At 39.2% G+C, this 22067-nt stretch overlaps 3 protein-coding genes across 4 annotated transcripts; 2 read left to right on the top strand and 1 right to left on the bottom strand.

Moving 5' to 3' along the window:
* Nucleotides 1-3804: 3804 nt before the first annotated feature.
* Nucleotides 3805-10818, top strand: tlcd1 (TLC domain containing 1). The gene is made up of 4 exons (XM_047594574.1): nt 3805-4645; nt 5442-5524; nt 7195-7277; nt 8089-10818. The coding sequence occupies exons 1-4, from the start codon at nt 4440-4442 to the stop codon at nt 8491-8493; spliced, it is 777 nt and encodes a 258-aa protein (XP_047450530.1). The 5' UTR covers nt 3805-4439; the 3' UTR covers nt 8494-10818.
* Nucleotides 10819-12164: 1346 nt separating this feature from the next.
* Nucleotides 12165-18987, top strand: rab34a (RAB34, member RAS oncogene family a). 2 transcript variants are annotated; one of them, XM_047595146.1, is made up of 11 exons: nt 12165-12371; nt 13658-13754; nt 13827-13918; nt 14011-14076; nt 15119-15220; nt 15301-15365; nt 15470-15521; nt 15603-15684; nt 16678-16768; nt 18061-18168; nt 18239-18987. In XM_047595146.1, exons 2-11 carry the CDS (start codon nt 13680-13682, stop codon nt 18304-18306), a joined length of 801 nt encoding a protein of 266 aa, XP_047451102.1. In that variant the 5' UTR covers nt 12165-12371; nt 13658-13679; the 3' UTR covers nt 18307-18987. The 2 variants fall into 2 exon arrangements, with proteins under 2 accessions (XP_047451102.1, XP_047451101.1); XM_047595145.1 differs by having other exon boundaries at nt 14008-14076.
* Nucleotides 18893-21528, bottom strand: zgc:174895 (uncharacterized protein LOC100126024 homolog). Its single transcript, XM_047595147.1, has 5 exons — nt 21326-21528; nt 21083-21176; nt 20682-20828; nt 19352-19447; nt 18893-19265 (listed from the first exon to the last, which is right to left on the bottom strand). Exons 1-5 carry the CDS (start codon nt 21446-21448, stop codon nt 19126-19128), a joined length of 600 nt encoding a protein of 199 aa, XP_047451103.1. The 5' UTR covers nt 21449-21528; the 3' UTR covers nt 18893-19125.
* Nucleotides 21529-22067: the final 539 nt, after the last annotated feature.

The raw sequence follows: 22067 nt of genomic DNA, 5'->3' as shown, positions 1-22067 counted from the left end.
AATATAAAAGTTAATCGCAAAAGTACAATGGAAACGCTTTTTCGCATTTCCTCGTCACCAGCATCACTAATGACGCAGGGATTCATGTAACCAGTTCATTTGAAGTTCATTTCCTCAAAGCGAAGACTTGCGTGGCGAGAATTTCAGAAAGTTACAGCTCATTCGCAAAACAACTTTCAATGGAAACATGTACAAAGCGAAATTTGTATGTACTTTATCAAAATTCCAGAAACATTGCTTTTATTTTGTGAAAAACTGTAATGGAAACACATCTACTCTCAAATGGAGGATGATCTCTTCGTCAAGGTTTGTTCACTGAGAGATAGAAAACTGACCAAAACGTCCTTTTAAAAGAGTTAAATGAGTATGAGTAGTGTCTCAAAACACCTTTTATAGAGGCTAAACAAGAACAAAACACTTAGGTTGATCAAACACAGAGGTATTTTAATAAAATAAAGTTATGTGTACTGATGAATCAGTGTTAGAGATTTATAGCAGTTAGTGGAGGGCATATGTAAGGAAGCAAACTGGGGAAAAAAATGATGCAACAGCTTGTCAAAACTACAGTGAAAAATGGATGTGAGAATATTGGAGTCTGGTGATGGTTTGCAACTCTGGCCCAAATCAACTCCACCCATTCTTCAGAGATATGCTCTATTTCCGTCTTTTAGGTGAACAATTCATGCTCCACGGTCACTTGACCAAATCCTAGACTGAACAGTCATGAAGAAATGTGAGGTGAAGGTATTCCTAAAAATGATTGGACAGTTTATAACTAAAACTGTTGCAGACAAATGCAAAACAGACGTATCTTCTCTCTGCTCTTTGCACATCTTTTCTTCTTCTGCAATATAATAATTATAATAATGCATCAGCATTTATGTAGTGCTTTATCATAGACACTCAAAGACATTTACATTGGATACATTATTCATTTGCTCACACAGTCACACCCTGGGGGTGGTAAACTACCTCGGTAACAGTTGCCCTGGGGCAGGCTGACAGAAATGTACCCGCCTACGGCCTCTCCGACCACCACCAAACAATCATACAATCCTCAGCTACTGCTGCCCATACGATAATTATATAGTTCAGACTTTAGCGCCTACAGTATGATCAACTGGAAGGAAAACTTAGTATGGGCAAAAGCTAATTGATTAAGTATTAAAACTACAGGAATCAGTATACACTGACACTTTTTCTGGAAGCATCGGTGCCACTTTCATGGCTGTCCATGAAACTGAGTATCTTCCAGTTCAAGACAGGCCTGTTTTTGTTTGACCATTTATGATGCACTCACTGGAAATCAATTAACCTCTAGATTTTCTCGACTGAGACACCACAGTTTCTCAACTGGCCTCAGGGGAAAGAAAAATAAGCCCCAGATCAATATGATTCAGCTCTGAGTCAGACACAAAGATTCCCCCTCTCATACACATCGTATGATATTGGAAGACCTTCCCAAGACACCAACAGCAGCAGAGTCTCCTGTATGAAACCTTTTATATCTGATGGCGGAAGTATTTCTCTTTGAATATGTGATCTGTGAAGAATTACAGGATTACAGGATATAGTGATTTTTTTTAAAAAACAATGGGAGCAAAAGGTTATCAACCTGTCTCACACAACGCTAAAATAACCACAGCGAGGAGGCGACCAGGAAACAGAAGCTGCAGTATTAAATTGCATTTATCGCTCTAACTGCAGGGTGTTTTGTTACAGAGAGGTCTACTCTCTGTGGATAAAAGCAGATTAATTATATGGTTCATATTTCACCGTGAATTCTCATTCATTTATAAATAAAAAGAGCATTTGATTGATCCTTACTTGAATTTCATGGAAAGCAGTGTACTTGAATGATTTCTATAAAAGCCACTGCAGGTTTATTAATGATCAGGAATGTTCCAGCATGTCTGAACAACACCTTCCACAGAGAGGTGTGTCCTCCTGGAGGATTTTTGGAGAGAGTTGCCTCTGTTAGTGTGTTCTACACATGAGGTTTTGCTGCCATCTGGTGGTGTATTTTCATCCTGCAGCCTACATAATGTTTTTCTGAAGATAGATGGCAGCCATGCGCTTTTACAGAGTTAAGAAGCCATAAGGGAAAAGAGGAGGTTGGGTGACATGCAAAAAAAGATGTCCGCAATCCCCTTATTGGCTAGTGCTCACTGTTTCATGAGCTAATTAATGAAAACAAAGACTTTAACACGTATAAACTGTGAATATGACTGAACAAAGACGATGATGAAGGGGTGAATTTGATTTCTCTGTCAGTTTTATATCACTCCATATCATCATTAAAATGGAATAAACATGAGAAAGAGTTATCTACATGTCTATTCACATAAGTTGTGAGTAAACTCTTCACTGAATAAATGTGTGTTTGCATTTTACTGGTGGTAATGTACATCAGTATGGAGGGTGTTCACTGTCTTTTCTCTAACTGGACTGCAGAGAGGCCAGTTGTGGGGAATGAGAGCTATGTTGTGTTTATGGAAAGAGTTATTACCGTAGAAAGCGGGCGATCTTGTTTAACATACAGGATTCTTGTTGTTATGCTGCTAACACATGAAAGATGTGAACGCTTATATCATCAGTCATGCCAGTGTTTACAGTACCAGCACAGTTACTTTGGATGTGGCTGTTAAAGAAGCAACTAAAGTAATGTGGTCACCTCTAAATGGTGTGCGTGTTTGTAATTGAATCATCCAGGACCAGGACAGATGCTTATACCTGGTCTGAACAGGGTATACAAAGCTATAGGTGAATGTCATTACAGAACAACAAAGAAAAAAAAAAATCAAACCATGTAATCAAATGGAAAATGCACATGCACAAATTGTTCAAAAGTCTGATGATGGATCTTTTGTTGACAATCACAACGGGAGTTGTGATGATTATTTAATCCCAGTTTGAGACCGATTATAAGGATTCATTGGACTGCAGCTATGAGCACTTGAATTAGCGTGAACTTGATTTAAAGTTTCATTATGCAAGAGTTTCTACTCTGATTTGAGCAGCACCAGCATGAAAACACAAAACAAAAGAGGACCTAAAGTTGTTCCAGGCAGAACACCACAGGTGTCAAACTTTACTATAGCAAAACATGTGAAGAAAGTCCTTAGTTATTGACTGATTTTCCAGCTAATTACTAAAAAAATAGTATTTATTGTTTATTGCTACTCCTCTATTTCCACATCTGCAGTTGTATTGTTTCTCTGCTGTCCACATATACCATTAAGTTTCAAGTGAGGTTTCTTTCCAAAAGATATAGAAAGGCATGCAATCAAATTTACACAAACAGTGACTAAAAACCAGATAATGAATATCTTGTGGTCACCATCACTAAGCTGCACACTGAGCTTTAATATGAGTTGTGGGGAACTAATCTCATCTCAAGACAGATTTTTAAGAACCTGATTATGGCACTGCAACTGTAATGGCTGCCTCTTATGTCATTGATCAGCCTGAAAAGATAAAATTAAAGAGGACCTAAAATAGACCCATGTGGGATCCCACCCGTGTCAAACCTGACTGGAGCAAAGCAGATGAAGAGAATGTTCTTAATGAAGTCCCATGAAGTTCATAAAAGTACTTCTAAGTTTCAAAGTTCAAATGAAGAAAAAATATTAATAATATATATATTTGAGTTTAAAGTCACCTTTCCACAATTTCAGCTGACTGAAGTGTCACGAAAGAAATATCATGGAGTAAAGATGTCATAAACTGAGACCGTTTATGATTACACAAGGCAGAATGATCAAGATTTGGGTATTTCACACATAAAATGCAGAAAATATGCGCAACGTACATGCGCGTATGAAGGAGAAACCCTGGCCCTTCCCAGCCAACATTTCTTCGCATAGGTCTTTTTCTATAAGCTCAAAATCTTTAGGATCCCTGCTCTGCGATTTTTTCACTTGCGTAACATGATCTCAGCCCTTCCTTGTTTCTGTGGTTTGAGGGCGCAGCAGCAGCGACACCGCCCACCCAGCTCCTGCTCCACCACTCCCCCAGCAATCTGCGTAGACAGGCGGGCTGAGAGCTGAGAGCGGCGGCACGCACAATATTACAAGGCGCAGTGTGATCACAAACAGCGTCGCCCTGGAATGAGCTCTTTCGGGAATCCCCTCCATGCCCTCCTCTCCCGACTCGGAACGCAGAAAACGTGGGAATAAAACAAGGGCTGCATCACCAGTCGGACATCAACTCTGTGGAGATAAGAAAAAAACAAAACTTAAAACGGAGGATTAACTACTTCAGCTCCGGCATCGTCTTCACTCTCTGTCTGCAGACTCCTTGTCTGGACAACAGTTCCATCACATACCGCACATATCTGTCTATCAACCGGGACGAGAACGCATTGAAAGCAGTGACAGAGGCCGGTTGACTCGTGCAAACGCCCAGAGACAGCAGGAGCGCGGGGTGGGGTGAAGAGGATGGAGGCCCTGCTTCCTGTGCTGAAGAGCCACCCAGGCCCCTCAGTACTGGTGTGCTCTCTGCTTTTCAGGGTGACCCACCGATTGCTGCAAGATCTGCCCGTTCCCAAGTTGGTGCAGCAAGATGAGTTTCGCTCCTGGAAGTGGAGGAACCTCTCAGTGTCTCTGGTGCACTCCCTACTGACTGGGACTTGGGCCCTGACTTGGTAAGTCACCATCCAGTGTAAACATCAGTCTGTCCTCACTGGGACACCATTGTCTATTCAGAGTCCACATCATGTGCTGTGTGTAGGTGTGTGTGCATGTGTGTGTGTGAAGCAGTGACAGTCTGTGGCAACTAGGAGAAAAAGGGTATGTTCAGACTGGGTGAGGGACGGGGGAGACAATGGCATTTTTAAGTGGGGAGGGAAATGCCACTGTACAGTGGAGTCCTGCACACAGATCTTGTTGGTGTTTGTGCCATCGAACGTATTCAGAAGTTTGCAAATAAGCAAATCTTTTCAATCTTGGGCCAGCAGCCTGGGTCACTGAGGCAACAGACTTCAGATGTATCAACTGGAAAAACCTGCTGGTATAACGATCCTTGTGAAAGCATTCGACAACCTACTGTTTTAGGGGCAGGCCTGAGCTCATTACTCACCACGTAACATATTTTCAGTGGGATCAAGATGGAACTTCTGTCTGCGCTCACATTTTACTGCTTCTGTAATAAATGTGTAAGCAGCCGCTGAGAGCTGCAGTTTAGTAAAAAACATAAGGATTTTATTATTTGCTTTAAGTGTAACTTCAGGACTTTAAGTCATTTGCTCATAGTAACTCCATATTGGTTTGTTTATACAAGGAGGGGGCGCAGAGAAACCTTTGCTTTTTTTTCGAGGCGTGACCCTTTTGTCAAACATGAGAAAAGTGACAAAGAAAAATGTGGACATAGTAGTTTTTATCTACAGACAAAAATAGTTTATCTAGGTAGTAAATAAAATGTTAACGTGTATCTCTCTCCAGTGTGGTGGTCTGGCCCGAGACGCTGAAAAACATCCACTCGTATCACACCCCTCTGTCCTACCTGCTCGTCTGCGTCTCCACAGGTCAGTAAACACATCATGGGAAGTAATTACACTATAGACAAACAAAGGCCACTCACAAACATTCATTCAGAACTGGTAGATGCTCATTATCAAGGCGCGTCTTTATTGGTCTATGAATTGTTTTCTGTGTGAAACGCGTAAAACTGAAGTGTGTATCTTTACATTTCAGAAGCTGAAACCAGAAACTGTTTAGCACTTTTGCTCAAAAGAATAATTGCATATAATTAGTATATAGAAAATGTGGCGGTGCTGTTTGATTGACAAACATTGTCTTATTCAAAAGTGAATTTAGCTGAGTGCCCTCCTCCTACTATGATCCCGGGGACAAAAAACTGCCACTTTTCAGGTTGCTGGAAAAACAACTTAAAGATCCTCCCCCCTCTCACCTGATTCTCAAAACTGACGAATGAGCCTCTCATCTCCATCTCCATGGGCACTGAAGATAATCCCCTCAGGATGCGGTGGTCTGGTTCAGCTCTACTGTATTGGGTTTGGTCCTGTGTGCATCTTTGTGTTACCATGAAGACACAAATCTGTGGAGATATGCCCTAACAACTGCAAACAGATTTTAACTCCACCGAGGCTGGTCACAGTAGACAGTGGAGGTCATATTCTTTGACATAGGGGGTGTTTGTGTGTCTCGCTAGCCACAGTGTGCCGCTTATACAGAGGGCACAAAAGGACTCTTAGTCACTCTTAGTCAATCCACGGTTTAATGTCTGTGGACATGTTTAGAATTGTTTAGCTTGCATCAACTGCAAGTAATGATGACGAGAGGCATTTAACACTGTTGTCAGGTTAGCTCAGCAAACACCGATTCTTTGTCTACAGATGACACTTTGATTAACAACAAGTGACAGACAGAAAGCTTGCACTGTGGTGCAAAAATAAATTCTGCGTTATTTTTTGAGTGGGTCTTTGGATACATGCTTGCAGGTAGTAGGTGATAGTCCTATTTACTGTTGCATTCGATCACTCGTGGCTACGCTAGTCTAATGCAAACATCAAGGAGCAAAAGGTAAATGTTTGGTAGGCAAACACATCTGTCGAGTCGACTGAGTAATTTTGCCACCTCGGGTAATATTACAGTTAGACTGGAGGTGGTGCAAAGTGCAAACAATGTAGCGAAGTATGGCAAAAATAGGGGCTGCCGTTTTTTTTTTTTGTTTTGTTTTTTTTTTGTACTGGCTACCAGTCAGTATTTTTTGCCAGATTTTACCGGTGATTCCCAGTCAGTCTGTACCAGTCTGCATTAGTAGGGGACAGTCAATATGTTTGCACAGAAATCTGTTAGTGTGTGATGGGGAAAAAACAGACCTCAGTTGCAGTCAGTCAGCCAGTCTTCTGACACAGGGTCAGAAGACGACGGGAAGTAGCAGAAGTATCAAAACAACAAGGGTGAACAGTGAGGGCGGGAGAGTGGCGACAAAGTGAACCTGTACCACAGAAAAGGAGGAGGGTTGAATCAAGTTATTCAAGTTTTAATGTTGGTTGCAGTGCATACAACAGCTGTCGCCTTCGCAAGAGTTTGAAGCGTTCAGTTGGTTTCACAGATCACGTCTTAAACTAGGATTAGATGATGGTACCTTCAATTCAAGTTGTATTTAGGTTTAAGATTCATTGCATTGATAAAAGCAGTGTCTGATGTACGTCTGCGTCTTTCTTCTCAGGATACTTTGTGCAAGATGCAGGCGATATCATCCTGACGGGACATGCAAGAGGATCATGGGAATTCTTACTCCACCACGTGCTGGTAAGATGAGAAGCCTGTGGCTCTTCTTTCTTTACAATTCAGTTGAGGTTGCATTTCTGGTTCAGATAAGATAACCGAGTCTCTGTTGTGTTAGGCTAATGTAATATGAAGTAACCTGTGACCTGTTTTATACTTTCACTTTGAAAGACACACAGGGACAAATGATTTTGTAGTTTGTTTTATGTGTGAGAAAATATTAACTTAAATATTGGATATAGTAGCTGTATTGTTGATTTTTGTGAAAATGGTTTAATTGTTAATTAAGTTAAGTACACTGAACAAACAAATTCAGAAATAACCGTCATTTTATTTACATTGTGAAGATTCAAGTATTTACATTTAAATGTCCTACATGTCCTAACATTCAGGAAATCTAGATGTCAGGCAGGGAAGCAAAATCACTCCAGAAGGAGGCACACAAAAAGCCACTCACAATGCGAAATAGCAGCAAACAAGGACAACGTGTACCGACATAGCTGTGGCTTGAAGTGCAGACTTGGGTGTACGACAGGAATCAGGAATCAGGAATCAGGGAAGACAGACCAGTGACACATGACTGAAGGGCAAGTGACCTGAAACTAGAGGAGAGTTATTTTTCAAAATAAAACATGAAGTCACAAGACAGAAAACGGGAACAAGATAGATAAATAAACAAAATCAGATCCTTGAACTGAACCCAGTTCCTTGAGAAAGTTTGCTTCAAGCAAAACATCCACACAATGTATTTGATACAACAAAGACAACCTCATTAATTAGTTAACTGTGTCAATTAATGAGCAGTGTCACACATCCTATATCGTCTCTTCCTCAGGTGGTCTGGTGTTTCCTGTACGCCCTCTACACTGAGCTGTACGTTGCCGGTGCTGTAATTGCTCTCTTTGTGGAGGTCAACAGCGTCACCCTTCACCTGAGGCTGATGCTGAAGCTGGCGGGCGCTCAGTCCTCGTCCATGTACCACATCAACAAGCTCGCCAACCTCTTCACCTACATCGTGTTTCGTCTGAGCACCCAGTTCTACCTCACCTGGTACATCGTCCACAACTACACCTGGCTGGACCGCGGTGGTTACTTCCTCGTCACCATGATTTTGATGAATATCATGATCCTGATTTATTTCTACCGCCTGCTCCGTGCAGACTTCTTCCCCCGGAACAAGAGTTATGTGGCACAGAATGGGACACATAACAACAACTCCAAAAGGTTTCTCAACGATTAACTGGGGGAGATTTCCGGGACTATTTTATGTTTTTATTTCAGATGGGAGTTTAGGCATTTGTTTTTGTTTTGTTTTTTTTTCAGATTGTAACTGACACCATTACTTGACACAATAGGGTCACTTGTGTCTCACTGCCAATGAACAAAATCCCCAATTTAATGTTTTTTTTTTTGTTTGTGGATAAAAGTTTGGCCTTTTTTGGGTCCTGCTTGCACAAATTTTGCGAAATCAAAAAATTTACTTTTTAATTGGAAAAAAATTCAACCCAGTTCTATTTTAATTGGAGCCAAAGCTTCACAAACCCTTGAGATGTTACCACTTGGCATATTTATGATGGATTTTTAGTATTTTAACATTAAAGGCACAAGTTGGCATTTTTGGAGATGCTTAGTGGCTTTCTTTGTCAAGAGACAGATGAGAAGATCAATGCCGTGCTCATGTCTAGCAAATATCAAGCTAAGCCAGCAACTGGTTAATTTAGCTTAGCATAAATGTTGGAAACATTGGCAAACAGTTAGGTAGCTCTGACCAGCAGAGAAAAAGATCTTCCTGTAAAATCTCAGCTTATATTTGACAGTGTGTTTTATTCTGATAATTAAATTAAAGGGTTTCCTCTGGTTTCACAGTATTTGACATATTTAAACTAAAAATAAGACCAACATCAGCTAACTGCTACCCAGGCGAAACAGCTAGCTAACGCAGTCAGTAACTCAGTAAATAGAAGTCAGAGCTAACTGTTTAAACAAACTTAAATTATTTTAAGTTTGAAAAGCTTAATACAAGATATTAAACTGTGGGTTTCAGAAGAGCTTGTTGGTCACTTTTGACAGTGTTTCCTCTTGTTTCTAGTATTTCTGCTAGCTAAAGTAGCCAGGACAGGTTAGCATCATATTTAGCTTTCTTACATAGGAGCGTTGATGATCTTTTCTTTTAACTCTCAAAAAACAAAGTTTACATGATGCTAAGCTTTAGTGTTACGTAAAACAATACGGCGATGTTTTGGGAAATACATTTTTTTGCTTCCTTAATGAGAATTAAATTATCTAAATGAAATTTATAAGCTAAATTTAAGACCTGCAGCAGTTGGTTTAGATTAGCATAAATAAAGGTAACTGGAGGAAAGACCTATCTTGCTTTTTGGTAAACTTTAGATGAGAGGGGCTGATAGGTGGATTTACTTAATATTGGCTAAGATCGGCTATGCTAACTGTTTGCCCTTGTCTTGATGCTAAGATGAGCTAAGCCCCTTACTGTACAGTAGCTTAGCATACAGATACACTAGTAAATAATTCCAAACAATGTCAAACTTTTTATTTTGACCATCAAAAATTGTGGTAACAAGACCATTTATTATGGGGAGACTGCATTTGCAGCAGTTGTTAATATTCTTAGCTCACTATACATACGTTGCCATATGTTTTAACACTGACATGGAGAGCAGTGTTTTGTGTTGTGTGTTTTTTCTTGTTGCCAATTGGGATTTTCAGATCATGCTTTCAGATATTAATAATAATGTGTGTGCATGTGTAGTGCATCTCTTCTCCTATCTCGATGAAGCCACGTGGCCGGAGAGATACTGGACAGGTACATAAACACAATGTGACATGGACCAACTGAACTCACAGCACAGAATGGTGCAGGATTATTTATGGTCCTCCTGTGGTACATAGTAAATCTGTCTGTATTTCAGTCTAGTGGAGCTGAAGCTGGTTCTTCCGGCCATCTAACACCTGCTCATCGGAGAAAGCATTGACGATGACCAGGCAGCAGCACAATCACGAGTAGCAGTAGTTAAGTCGTGTGTAGCCTTATTTGTTTGTTCGCAAAATATTAATAACTTTACAGAATCAGATGAAGATGTGTTCTCTCGTCCTTGTCTTTCCTCAACAATGGATATAGTACTTTGTATATAATGTCCTCAAGTGTGTTAGCTTTTTTAAATATATATATATATTTTAAAAGACCCTGTCGTCAACCACAAGTGGACGTTAAATGCTTTTTTCCAAATCATGCCATAAATTGTAAGTGCTGACAGTGTCATTTAGAAACATTTCATTTTCTATTTCAGAGATGCCAAGACCAGACGTTGATGGACTTTTAGATGTGTCTGACCTGTGTTATTGTGCCTTTACCACAGTGCCTTTTCATAAACGATAAGCAGAAGAGAAGAAGGTCTAAATAAATACTACAGAATAATGTGAAGTAGAGAGATTACAGAGTAAATTCATTTGTCCATGACCACAATAATGCAAAATGTATCTCATACTTTTAGGATCCCCATATTTTTGACTGTTATGTGATGAATAAACAAAGTATTTAAAAGCACTTGGGTGTTGATGTTTTTATGAATGGATGATTTTTGTCTTTTCAAAGATGGATAATAGATGATGAGTGTTAACACTGTGATACTGATCATTTAATTCAGGTTATTGTGTAGTTATAGGGTGGAGTCTGGGGAAACATTTATCTAATAAAATATATGAGCATTGTAAAGAGTTATTTCTGGATTGATGTGCCACAAGTGTACCTATTGAAGTGGCCACAAATGGCCGCATCATGTAGCTTAGTATTTAGTATTCATTTTACGCTACTTAAATACATATGTAATGTGTATGTGTAATGTGAAATTGTGTTTATAATCAGGCAGAATATCTTTAATCTAGTCCTTTGTTTAAGATTGTTTTGTATGTTGTTTTTTTGAGAGGATTTTAACAATGACCATTTTCTTTACAAATAAAAACAAACAAAACAAACATGGAAATTGATAAAATAGGGAAGTTTACATAGGTTTAATAATTCAAAGGTAGGGATAAAACAACTAGCAAAGCAAAAATGTAAAGGGATATAAAAGGCAAAAAGTAGTAGAAAGAAGTTCAGTTATTGAATTATTAGTATATTTTTGATATTTTAAGATAGATATAGTATTTATAGTATTTACATGTCTTTGTAGGGATATATCTGCACACAACAGGAAATTACAGTATGTGCCATCTCTAAATACATCTGTAAAGGTCCTCAGTCATCCAGTATATCATCCAAAAAGAGTTAAAAATGGCATCTGGACTTGTGGGTTATACCAACCAAGTTTCCTATTTGAACGTCCCTTAGAACTGAAGAAGCTACTTGAATGAGTGGTGAGACGCCTTCTCAAAACTCTACAAGTCCAGTTCCTTATATAAATACATGTTAAAATGTACTATAATACTCTGAAAATAGAATATGGCCCAATTACAGCCCTAGTTTTTCCAGATATGACCGGATACAGCAAGGGCGATGAGAAGAACTGTTTTATGGCGCCCTCTATAGACCGGAAACAAAAATAAAATAATAACAATAATAATAAAAAAGTATTTTTAATTTAGAGTTGGGTTTGTTTCAAATACAACATATAAAAGTGAAACTCGTATTCCGTAGATACAAAAGATACGAAGTTCTTAGTTAGAAGAATGAAAAAGAAAGTTATACAAATAGTTTTGTTTGTCTTGTTTTAATGATGCATCACATTCTTCACAAACACAAAAATAATACAGCAAAATAAACAAGTAATAGATAGATAGATAGATAGATAGATAGATAGATAGATAGATAGATAGATAGATAGATAGATAGATAGATAGTTTCTTTCCCAGTTTCCGACCATTCCTCATTTCCTCCAGCAGGCGACCAGAAAATGTGGGAGGAAAAAGGGTAAATGCTGGGAACTGAGTCAGCAGCTGCACCGGTGCCAGTCTACCAGTCTGCAGCTCCCCTCAACTTCCGTGGATCGCCTTCAGCTCCATAAACTCTAACAATGGACTTTTTTGCTTTACAATAAGTCGCGTCTTTTTGAAAAGAGGAAAGAAAAAGCCGAGGAGGTCGGACCGTCCCGAGTCGCTGAGGTATCCTGTAACATGTAATCCGTGACACGCTGCTTTGCAAAGTTTATACCTCGCAGCGTTTTTTTTTTCCTCTCCTCTTCTTTTTCTCTCTCAGTAACTTTCAGCGCCTCTCCTTTTATTATCATGTGAAGTCTCGTTTTAAAGTAGTTTCATCTCGGTCCAAACCAAATCTGGAAAATTAAACTCGTTCTTTACGAGGAGTTTTGGTGAACAATAGGATTAAATCCGGGCAGTAAGTGGATCCGCTCTGATTACAGTTGTCTGGCTCTGAATAATAATGACATGGACAACAAACATGGTCTCTTCTTACTCTTCTTACTGTAATTGTTTGGTTGCGTCTATTTCCAGGGAGCTGTGAAGGACAGGGCCAGTATATATACAGTCAATGGGCCAGACTAATGTGCTTTTTTTCTCATTATCATAATCAATATTGTTAGGGTATAGTCTATCTTCTGATAAAACAAAATTCATCTAAAACCTGAAACAACATCTCCTGTTTAACAGAAACATGTGCCAAATACATGTAAGTAAGCTCTAAAAGGTGTCTTTATTTTTACTTTCTTATGTAAACATAATATAAATAGGTGTTAAAATGTTTATAAGAGATGATTGAGAGCTTTATTTAGGCTTTAACATGGCGTGAATCCAACAGTAAAGGCAAAAGCCTTATCAGAAAATAGTCAAATAAACTCAGTTATGTCCAGTCTTCTAATAAATATTTTCACCTAAAAAGTCAAACCAGTGTAAATGATGTGTTAGTCAACATTATTTTAAACTTGGAGTTAACATTTTAAATATATAATTGTGATTCAATGCAGTTATTTGTGTGTTTAGGATGTGTCTCTCAAGAAGGTTAAAAAAAAAAAAAAGGTGGTTACAGTTTCCCAGAACAGGCTGACATTTTTATATGTATTATTTGTGTCTGAAACAATCAATTGACTAACTAGTTAGACATCATCTGACATCATATTAACTATATTTTTCTGGACGGTTGACATTTCCAACAGTTTCTCGAAATGTAATTGATAAATTGTTAAACTTAAAGACAGAAAAGCATCAAATCAAAGTATTTCTGAAGCTGAATCCAGAGAACATGTGACATAATTATCTTAAAATTGGCCGAAATATTAAAGGTGTTATAAAAACTGTTGCTAATTGACAAGAAATGTTATTTCTCTCTTAATTTAGGGTCTAGTTTTAAGTTTCACTTTCGTCTAAATATGATGAAACTGGTTAAAATAACAGATTGCTGACGCTCCTGTCTCTCTCTTTTTCTCTCTGTCCAGTGATCTTTTCCCTCGAGGCTTCATGTCCGTAAGAGCTTCAGGCATGAGTGTCCTTCCTCCGGTTCGTCGGGACCGAATCATCGCTCAGCTGCCTCAGGTAAAACCAATGTCCTCTGTCTGTCTCTCTAAAGCCGTTTGCAGCCTCACAAACCTGCCTTCCTCTCTTCAGGCCTTCAGGAAAGAGGCCGCTTTCCACACTAAGGACGATTTCAACAATAAGGTGAAGACCGCCTGCCAGGAGCAGCGGACCGGCACCGTGGGGCGAGTACACTGACCTGACGCAACTTTACGTGGTCCAATTCATGTGGCTCTTTATTTACATGTCGCTACTTTTTCATAATTCTTTTCAGCAGATTCAAAATCTCGAAGGTCATCGTGGTGGGGGATCTGGCTGTGGGGAAAACCTGCCTGATTAATAGGTAAACTCAACACAGTTATTTAATATGTGAACACTGAAGATGCTGCTCTGGGAAATGAATAACTCAGGAGAGCACGTGCCCCATTCAAGGAAGTGTAATGTTTTATTCTGTTTTTTAGAATAGTTAAATCTGCATCAGGATCCTGAGCACCATTAAAAGTTATTAGAATTCAACTTAATCTCAAAGTTTTAGGACTTGTGGACTTAAATACTCTGGTGGTGAATACGATTTTGTTTGTGGTGCTCAAAGCATGAAAAAAAAAATGGTCAAAACATGTTTCATCCCTGTTGCATTTCAGATTCAGATTCAGATTTATTTATTTACGGGGGAATGTTTGCTTTTCAGTCCGTACACATGGCTCATATAATATTTAAGCACATAAAGCAAAGATACTTTAATCATCTGTTATTGAATGAGTTGACCCAATAAGAAATTGCCTGATCAAGATTCACAGTGGCTGCATTTACATGGACAATATTACTTCAACCCAATGGAAACAATTTGATCAGAAATTCATTAGTATTGTAATGGATTTAAGTAAAATGATCTGATGGGACATACAGTATTGTGTTTAAATGTCCCAAAAACAAGGGGTTCTGCTGCAGAAGAAGAAGCTTTTATTTTCTACAACTTTATTGACAACAGCGAATACATTCGGCAGAAGAAGATGAACCAGGTGGAGTCATCTTTTCAGTTTTCAGTGTTGCTATCCACATTAATCCCCCATGATTATAAAGAATTAATTTATTCCAAGAAACTATCAGATCAAGCTCAGTCAACTTTTACTGGCCAAGACTCCACTAGATCACCACGAAAAAAACAGGTCATCATCGATTTCAAATTTAATCCAAATAAAGATCAACCTGATGTCTGTTATTTAAAGAATGAGATACATGAAGAGTACTACTAACATAATAGTTAAGGACCAACCTGTAGGCAATAATATTCGACCTAATAAAAGTGTCTTTTAATCTAAAATCATTATATACCAACAGATGCCATCAATGGAGTAAATCCAGATCTTTAATCCTTTCTTTTTTAGATTTTGCAAGGACGCCTTCGATAAGAACTACAAGGCCACGATCGGTGTTGACTTTGAGATGGAGCGCTTCGAGGTGCTGGGCGTCCCCTTCAGCCTGCAGCTGTAAGTCTAATCTTCATTACACACGAAAATAAGTCGGTCAATATGCGACGCTGCTCAGCCGTCTCGTCTCTGTGCTGAAGGTGGGACACTGCAGGCCAAGAGAGGTTCAAGTGCATCGCTTCTACCTACTACAGAGGAGCCCAGGGTGAGTTTTCCATCCACTCACTCGTTCACAACATAGTTTAGCAATAGTCTCATCTGTTTCCTGCTTCTAGCATGCTCTAATAATAATATTATATTTTCTTCCAGTTGTGATTATCGTGTTTGATTTAAACGATATTGCCTCCTTGGGCCACACAAGGTAAGCTCAGAAATTGTAAGGACGTTGTTTGTCTGTCCTCAGCTCGTGTGATTTAATTCCCTCTGCTGCTGTCGTCTCCAGGCAGTGGCTGGAAGACGCCCTGAAAGAGAACGACCCCACCAGCGTTCAGCTGTTCCTCGTCGGCACAAAGAAAGACCTGAGCGTACGTCCTTTAAGTGTTCAGAGTGGACGTGCCTGCGGACATTTCTCTTGTTGTTACTGGAGTCAGTGGTGACGTGTTTGGCTCGAGGCCAGCGGTGCAAAGAGTTTGTGTCCTGGCTCAGACCTCAGGAATGTTTCTCCTCCTTCACCCGAACCCCAAAGTGTTTGTGATTGGGGGGGGGGGGGGGTGACAGAGACATTACTGGGACATAACTAACTGGATTTAAATGCCACTACTTAACTCAGTGTGGTCACTCTGGCTACATCTCTACTTTCTCAAGTTTATTATTATATGTTTTGCTGCTACAGTAATGAGTCTTTATGGATTTTTCTAGCAATGCCTTCGCTGTGGCATTTACCAGATGTTTTACTCTGCATACTGACTTTTTTGTTTGACTTCTTCTCTTAAAAATGACTAAAAACTAATATCAGCTTTATTCGTTGACTCACTGCTGCAGCTCCAGTTAGTAAAGCCAGCTTATGCCAATCAGCCATAACATTAAAACCACCCTAACTCACCTGACTCTCTAAACAAACTGTTAGTGGCTAATGTGCGTGTTGGATTGTGGGTAATGTAGTTGCACAAACAAAAAGTGAATCTGATGGTTAATCTCTTTCCTGAAATGTTTTTCCTCTAAATATTTAAAGTGTGTCCTTTATTTTAAACTCACTAAATTGTGCCTTTCTTTCAGCCTTCTTTAAGCTTCTTAATAGTAAGAATTTGATGAATTTCCTTGTCTAATTTGTCAGGAAACTAATTCTTAAATTGATATATTTAGGTCTCGTGTAGCTATATCGGACAAAACTAACAATTTCTAGGCCCCAGCCTCATCTTTAGGGCCCAGTAATGAGCATTTATCTTATACAAGACGATTGATCAGTAAAGGAAGAAAATAGTTGATTCTCTAATCAATAGGCCGATAGCAGAGAGAGTTGGAGCCCGACTACAAAGATTTCTCTTGATGTTGACTGTAATTTCTGGTTTGTCCGACAGTCTCCTGCTCAGTATTCTCGGATTGAACAAGACGCCATCAAACTAGCGAACGAGATCCGAGCGGAGTATTGGGCCGTTTCTTCTCTGACAGGTGAGTGTTCGAATTTGAATCCAGTAAAATTAGCAATGTCAGTTAGAGCTTGGTCGTACACCGAGATATTTAGTTTCAAAAATAAATGTAGTCTGTTGCTCCAGTGAATCATTTAAATCAAATTGAATCCAGGGGGAGGGTCATGGGACAAAATATAAATTTTGCAGTACATCTAGTTAAATATGGCCATATAGACTTTAACCATTATTTGTCCCAGAAGGGAGATGGGTTTCTATTTGACTGTACATCGATTCAGCACAACAGAAAATTGTACAAGATAAGAAAGTACTCAGATCAACATTGACTTATGACATTAGACACTGAAAAAGGGTGGACATTGATGGACACGGACACAGGGGAGAAAAAAACAAACAGTTATCGGGGTTGTTTAGGGTGGCTATAGCAGTAGCTCTTTCCCAAACGTCCAGTATCTCTGACCTGATGGTAGTAGGATGAGGTGTTGGTTGAGTGTGCTGTGTGCTGTCCTGTTCTGTTGAGACTGCAAATGGTCTTATGGATCTTTTGTTCATTTCTGTGAGGTTGGGTGTGTAAAGGCCGATGATTGGAGGTGTGTGATGTGTGTTAATTTTGTCCTGTTGGAGACTGAAAGCTTGGTGTGGAAACTGAGGAGCAGTAGAGGAGTTTTGGTTGGTCCTTTATATAGTATGCATGTGCAAAATAAACACTATCACAATATAATTTTGAAAAATGAATGACACTGGTTATTGTGCTTATTTTTTATGTTAAAAATTACTGAACATCTATCTGGCTTCTTTAAATAAGAAGTCAGATATGGATCATTACTGGGTCTTGGGCCTATATCTTGAAATACAAAGACATTTAGTGCAATAAGAAAAGTAACATGGGACAAAACATGTTCCCATTAATCACGCAGCCTTCCATCGTACAACATAAACTGTGGTGGAATCGACCTCGGTAAAAAGATAATCGGTTTTCCAACTTGGTACTTTGGTACTTTCCAACTACCAAACTGTCTGTCTGTTATTGTGTGCCACTGTCTAACTCGCTCCATCTGCATCCTCTCATTCACTGCTGGTCTTCTTCATCTCACAGGATTTGATCTGACAGGAGCTCAATAGCGCCACCCTACCATCAATATATCACAATGGTATTCTGTGGTCAGGAGTGGAAGTGCACCATTAAATAATATTCAATGAGAACAAGCGCAGCCAGGATTTAAAACATATTTGAAAAAATTGGAAATGGGTGTTAGTTGAGTTCTTAAAACACAACTTCCCGTAAAGTCCCTAACAGAAATATATTTCTTGTAGGTGAAAACGTGAGAGAGTTTTTCTTTCGAGTTGCGTCGTTGGCGTTTGAGGTCAACGTCCTGGCCGAGCTGGAGAAAAGTGGAACGAGGCAAATCGGAGACGTCGTCAGTGAGTATCCAAACACTCTCTAGTCACGTTGCGTTTGTTGTGTATGTTTTAACGGGGATGTCTCTTTCAGGAATTAACAGCACTTCAAACAATCTGCACACCACCTCCAAGAAGAAACAGCCCAACTGCTGCCAGTGAGGATGGGAGCAGGAGTTTAAAAGACTAAAAACAAGGATTCCTCAGCAGAAAATACCCGTCCAGCTGAGAGGGAAGGATTTCTGTGGGTCGACGCTGACGAGTCACTTCTTGACTTTGCTTAGAATTCAGTTTTTCCTGACCTGGAAAGACTTTTCTCTCTGTTGGGATGTGTGTTGCTCAGTATAACTTGTCTGGAGTTACAGGGCGACAGGTGCTGTCGAGACGCCAAAGAATGACGCTTTCTTTACTTAGAGCTTGAATTAAATCTTTGCTGCTGTAGTTTGTTTTACAATCAAGTTATATATATTTTTTTCTTCACAATAATATTCTGTATCAAATGACTGACTTACATGGTACTTTGCATCTTTTCTTAATGCTGTAGATCAGAAGTTCAACATTTTTGACCTTTGACCCCTTAGATCGAAGCTGTATCTACTTCTAAATTGTTTTTCTCTCTTGTTGTCCATCTTGTGACCCTTCTGAGGTCCCCGATCCACAGATTGAGAACCACATTTGTAACGTAGATGCTTCACGGTACTTTTTTAATGTTTACAATCTAATCAGTGACTGAATCTGAAAACTCTAGTAGTGTCTCAGTGAGTGAATATTCACCATTTATTGTAATTTAGTGTTTTACATGTCACGCATTTATATGTATATATTAAAAAAAGAGAAAATAAATTGTATCAAAGTGTTTCTGTTATTAGAATCACATTTAAAAATAATGATTTGTCTGTACAACGCGTCTATGCAGATAAAAGTATTACTTTCTTTAAAAAAAAAAAAATACATTTTTCTCAGGAATCATGTTTAAAATGTTCACTTGAAGTTTTTGAAGGAGTCCAGATATTTCCTGTCTATCTGGCTCTGCAGCTCTTCGGGGATGCAGTGAGAGAATTTGTACTTTTCCTTAATCCACTTCCCTCCTTCGGTGTTCTCGATGGCCACAGCTGCAACGCCTGCAGCAGACGAGGGCAACAGATTTAACACCAACATGTCGGACTGCATTAAATTGTTATGTCGTGATGTTACCGCTTGGACTGACCTACGACTGTGGCCCCCAGCTTCTCTAGCAGCTGGATGGCGGCTTTCATTGTGCCTCCAGTCTCGATCCACTGGTCCACAATTAACACCCTCACACCTGCAGCAAAGGCACTCACATTAGTGTTTCATCTTACCTTTATATATATATATATATAAAAAAAACAACAACACAACAATGATGACAATAAGTAATAAGTTCAACCTGATTTATTTATGGTTATTGTGGCTGTTAACCTCCTGAGACCCAAGCATTTGTTTGGAATTTCTTTAATTCTTTAATATAAGATTAAGATCTTTAGGTATTTGGGATTAGCAGGACCTAAGTCTTTGAAGTGGAAGTAGTTTTTGAAAAAAAAAAAAAAAAAAAGTGGATACAGGGATTATTTCACTGCATATTAAGTCATCAATGTATGCCAAAATGTAAAACTGTTTACTTTAAAGCAAAAGCAGAATTGGAAACAATGAAATCCCAACGTCCTCAATTTGTGGATTTTTTAAAATTTGCAACTAGAAAAATTAGCAAGCATAAATAAACAAGTGTATTGACCCTTGGCTACCAAAACACGGCAGATCTAAATGGAGCAGAATGAGCTGCCACAAACCTAAAATGTGATGTCCTCATATGAGGACACCGGGTCTCACAAGGTTAACGTTGCACTCTCCCCCTCCTTCAGGGAAACTCACATACATCGCATTTTACATCACTCTTTTTCACAGTTTGTAAAAGTCTCAAGTAAAAATAAATCCCTACATCAGCTGCCTCTTTAATTCCATAGGAACATGAATTCACAGAGAATTAAAGGTGTGATGTTAAAAATCAATAAAGCACAGTTTACAGTTGAAGCAACTAATATTTTGGAGTATTAATCATGTTTATTATTACCGCTAAATCTGATGTAATAAAAAAAATACTGAATCCTAACAGAAAACATGTAATTTGCTAAAGATAACAGTAGATGGTGCTGTGTCCCAAAGGAAGAAATGTGCATGAAGTTAAACACGATGCTGCTTTAAATCATGTGGGCGTTTAATTCAGTGTTAATTTAGTGGAGCAACAAGCAACAAGTGTGATAATAAATTAAAAGCTTTAGGCACTTTTTTTTTAATTTGCAGTAAACAGAATAGCTCCAAATGCGATATAAATGACATTATTTCAACTATTTTCTATTTAATGTAAGTTTTGATGCATTTCTGTCCCTCTAAATATACTTATATCTTCCCAGTGGAAATCACATGTGATCTCTGTGATCTTTCCCAAACACCGTTCCTCTCATGGACAGAGATGGGAGTTAATGTTAGAGTTTGTAGTTAATGGTAGAAAGAAGATTAACCTGGTTTTAGCACATCCGTTCTTACTTCCATAGTCTTTTCTCTGCCGCTGTAGTCGGTGTAGTTTTGGGATTGGGTGGCGACACATAGGTGACCGGCTTTGCGGACAGCCAGGAAACCTTTACCAAGACTGGTGGCGACAGATGAGCCTGAAAAATAACGTAATGAACAGACAGAACAATGTCTCAGAAAAGAAATTTACTGGTGTCCACAAGCCACATTTGCAAGCTCAGTGACTTTAGAGGCATCAAATATCTAAATTTAGTATCTTTGCTTGGGGGGTTGGGTTTCCTGACCCCTCAGCCACACTCACAACTTCTCATATAGAATTAGCTTGGAGTGTGATTACTCTGAGCTCACCCTTTTCTCTCCATTCTCAAGCCGAACTGGTTTGTTTTCTTACCAAGTATGAATCCCATTGCATCTATCCCGGCAACCAGGTCAATGGGTTCGCCGTGGAACGGACCGAGAAGGTCTTTGACACAGTCCGCAAGAGCCTGGAGCCAGTCCAGAGAGACAAAATGCACAAAAAGGGAAGCGTTGACTGGATAAAAACACACTTAGATATACTCAGGGATGAGATTTATACCATGATCTGTGAGAAGGAAGACAGCAGCTAGAAATCAGTGCTTTTCTCTCATCGTACCTGAGGGTTGCAGTAGAGTCTGGACGGGTCGAGCCAAGCGAACGCTGGCCCTTTGGTGTTGGGCGCCATCAGAGAAAGGTACCATCCTTTTGGTCTGTCTGCAGGAACGGCCAACACGTCCATTTGAAGTGCAGCACTCGTAAACACTGTGAGAGGGCCAAACTGGAGTGAATGCACTGGACAGTGAATGAGAAAGAGAGCGGCCCATATCAGGTTCCAGCGGGGTAAAAGGAGGGTGGGAGGGGGCTGTTAATACCAGTGGACTTAGTCACCGATTCTCTCTGGAGTCTGTGAAGGATTTCTTTATTCAAACGACAGCTAATCATTTATATGGCCTGTCTCAGAACCACTCAGCAACCAAATTATTATTACTTTTCCTGTTTTTTCAAGCTGTGGAAAAGTTGGTTTAATTCCTTGTATTACTCTCATGTTGCTGCAGTTAATTTCTCTAAGGTATAAAAGAAAGGAACTTGCAAAGACTCAACTTTCAGGACTTAAGTGTCAAACAAACGCCAATGCTGCCAAAATAATAATAATAATAATAATTCACTAATAATTGAACCTTTGGATATTTTCATATCGCAGCCACCACTTGAATGCATGAAATACGTTTAAGTGAGGAATAGCTCTAAGTTTAAGGTGAGACAAACTAATAAAGACAGACTGTAATGTTACCTTATATCTCCTGTGTTACTGTGCCAAAAAGATTCACCTGAAGTCAGAACAAAGAGTGAAATGCACA

This window comes from Mugil cephalus, chromosome 9 (assembly GCF_022458985.1).
Source record: "Mugil cephalus isolate CIBA_MC_2020 chromosome 9, CIBA_Mcephalus_1.1, whole genome shotgun sequence".
In the NCBI taxonomy this organism is placed as follows: Eukaryota; Metazoa; Chordata; class Actinopteri; order Mugiliformes; family Mugilidae; genus Mugil; species Mugil cephalus.
The sequence above is the reverse complement of the archived record's forward strand: the minus strand, read 5'-3'. Positions and strand labels throughout refer to the sequence as shown.